General features: G+C 38.9%; 1 protein-coding gene across 1 annotated transcript in view; it reads right to left on the reverse strand.

The window, feature by feature from the left end:
• The window catches only part of LOC144965490 (solute carrier family 25 member 45-like), a gene marked incomplete in the record, with an annotated part of 14258 nt that overhangs the window by 6749 nt on the left and 5009 nt on the right, over window positions 1–2500 (reverse strand). The window contains 2 exon segments of the mRNA XM_078900881.1: window positions 554–597; window positions 2471–2500. The exon segment at window positions 2471–2500 is cut by the window's right edge and continues 47 nt beyond it. Of these exon segments, the coding sequence (XP_078757007.1) occupies window positions 554–597; window positions 2471–2500 (74 nt within the window).

Genomic DNA, 2500 nt, shown 5'->3' on the forward strand with positions numbered 1-2500 from the left:
TGATGGTGATGATGATGATGGTGGTGATGATGATGATGATGATGATGATGATGATGATGATGATGATGATGATGATGATGATGATAATGATGAAGATAAAATGATCGTGGAGATGAATTATGAAAATATTGACGACGATCGCGATACTGAAGATGATAATAATGATGATGATGATGATGATGATGATGATGATGATGATGATGATAATGATGATGGTGATGATGATGATGATGATGATGATGATGATGATGATGATGATGATGATGATGATGATGATGATGATGGTGAGGAGGAGAAAAAGGAGGTGGAGGTGGAGGTGGAAAGGGAGGAGGAGGAGAGGAGGAGGAGGAGGAGGAGGAGGAGGAGGAGGAGGAGGAGGAGGAGGAGGAGGAGGAGGAGGAGGGTGATGGTAGTGATGATTCATTTTCTAAAAAAAATGCAACAATAGAAGATAAAGTATAATCCTGTACCATATTACAATACATTAGACTTGAATAAAAAAAAAAAAAAAAAGGGGGGGGGGGGGGGGGGGGCAGGGTGAGGAGGAACGTACCTTTGCAGTGTCAAACGGGTGTCCGACCATAATTCCAGCGCTGCCTGAGTCAGAAGAAGACAGTGTGTGGGTTTAGCAAGATGAATTATTATTGCTTTATACTAATCTAGTACCTTCACATGATCAGCTAACAGTACTTTATAAATCTAGAATTTTACTAAACAAGCAAACAAACAGAAATTTAGGAATCAAAGGAACACATAAAGAAGAGAAAAGAAGAAAAAAAGGTCTCAACAAAACGGGAGCTTCTAAAGATAATATGCGCTAGGCTAAAAAGCTCACAACATTGCCATCCGGAAGTGTAACGGACCAACACACAAAACTATGTGTAACCTTAAACGTTTATAGTCTGGTTAATACAGTTTAGTGAGGATTACTCATAAACGCGGATGGCAAAAAAAAAAAAACAACAATAACAAAGGCGTCAACTTCATTCTATCTATACAGAGCGATGCCCAATATGTGCGGCTATGTGATCTTGTGGTATGACACTCGCTTTCGGATTAGAAGGTCCTGGGTTTGAGCCTCGCTCGGCACATAGTTGAGTCCTTACACAATGCTCTTTACTCACATTCCCTCACCGTACTCAGTGTAAGATGAGTTCCTGACCGTTAACAGCGTTGTCTCTGTCCGAAAAAAATGTAGTATCGCCTAACAGGCATCATGTTTATCGTCTAAGCGATATAATTTAATGAGAAGTAATAATCATAATAGATGTCAAAAAAGCAATAATTAAAATCTGAGTGGCGTCACTTTCGTTCCATCAATTAATCAGACTATAAATGTTTTAGGTCCCACATAGTTTTGTGAGTTGGTAGCTTATATCCGCCTGACGGATGTTATGAGTTTTTTATGTCAACGCATAACATCAACAAATGTTTTCCTGTCAACAGATGCTGTACATTCGGCTAAGAAACTCACAACATTGGCATCCGGATATATATCGGACCAACACACAAAACTTTGTGTAACCTTGGACGTTTATAGATAGAATGAAGTTGACGTTATTGTATTTTGCCATCCGCGTTTATGAATGATTCTCACTAAACTGTATCATCCAGACTATAAACGTTAAAGGTTACACATAGTTTTGTGTGTTGGTCCGTTATACGTCCGGATGTCAATGTTGAGAGCTTCTTAGCCAAGTGCATACTATCTATAGTCTCATAAATACAGTTTGGTGAGAATTACTCATAATGATGTTTGGTAAAAAACAATAACAAAGACGCGAGTGACGTCAACTTCATACTACCTAAACGGCTGGCAGATGTGATGAGGTTTTTTGTTTTTTTTTTTGGGGAGGGGGGGGGGGGGGGGCTCACATCATCAACAGGGTCAATTTTTAGCATAATATAGATAGTATGCTCTTGGCTAAGTAGCACACAACATTGTCATCCGGAACTATAACATACCAACACACAAAACTATGTGTAACCTTGAACGTGTATAGTCTGGTTCACACACAGTTTAGTGAGAATTACTCATAAACGCGGATGGCAAAAAACAATAACAAAGACTTGAGTGACGTCATCTTCGAACTATCTATAGTCTGGTTCACACAGTTTAGTAAGAATTACTCATAAACGCGGGCGGCAAAAAAAAAAAAACAATAACAAAGACCAGAGTGACGTCATCATCTTCGTTCTATTTTTATATATCACGCTGACAAAACACCGAGTGAGAATTACTCATAAACGCGGATGGCAAAAAACAATAACAAAGACCTGAGTGACGTCATCTTCGAACTATCTATAGTCTGGTTCACACAGTTTAGTAAGAATTACTCATAAACGCGGGCGGCAAAAAAAAAAAAACAATAACAAAGACCAGAGTGACGTCATCATCTTCGTTCTATTTTTATATATCACGCTGACAAAACACCGTTTTGAGACAATGAGAAAAAGATTGGATGACTACCTGCAAAAGCACCGGCAATGTAGTCGTTCA

This window comes from Berghia stephanieae, chromosome 1 (genome assembly GCF_034508935.2).
Source record: "Berghia stephanieae isolate SIO BIC M18660-M18661 chromosome 1, UCSD_Bste_1.3, whole genome shotgun sequence".
NCBI classification, from domain to species: domain Eukaryota; kingdom Metazoa; phylum Mollusca; class Gastropoda; order Nudibranchia; family Aeolidiidae; genus Berghia; species Berghia stephanieae.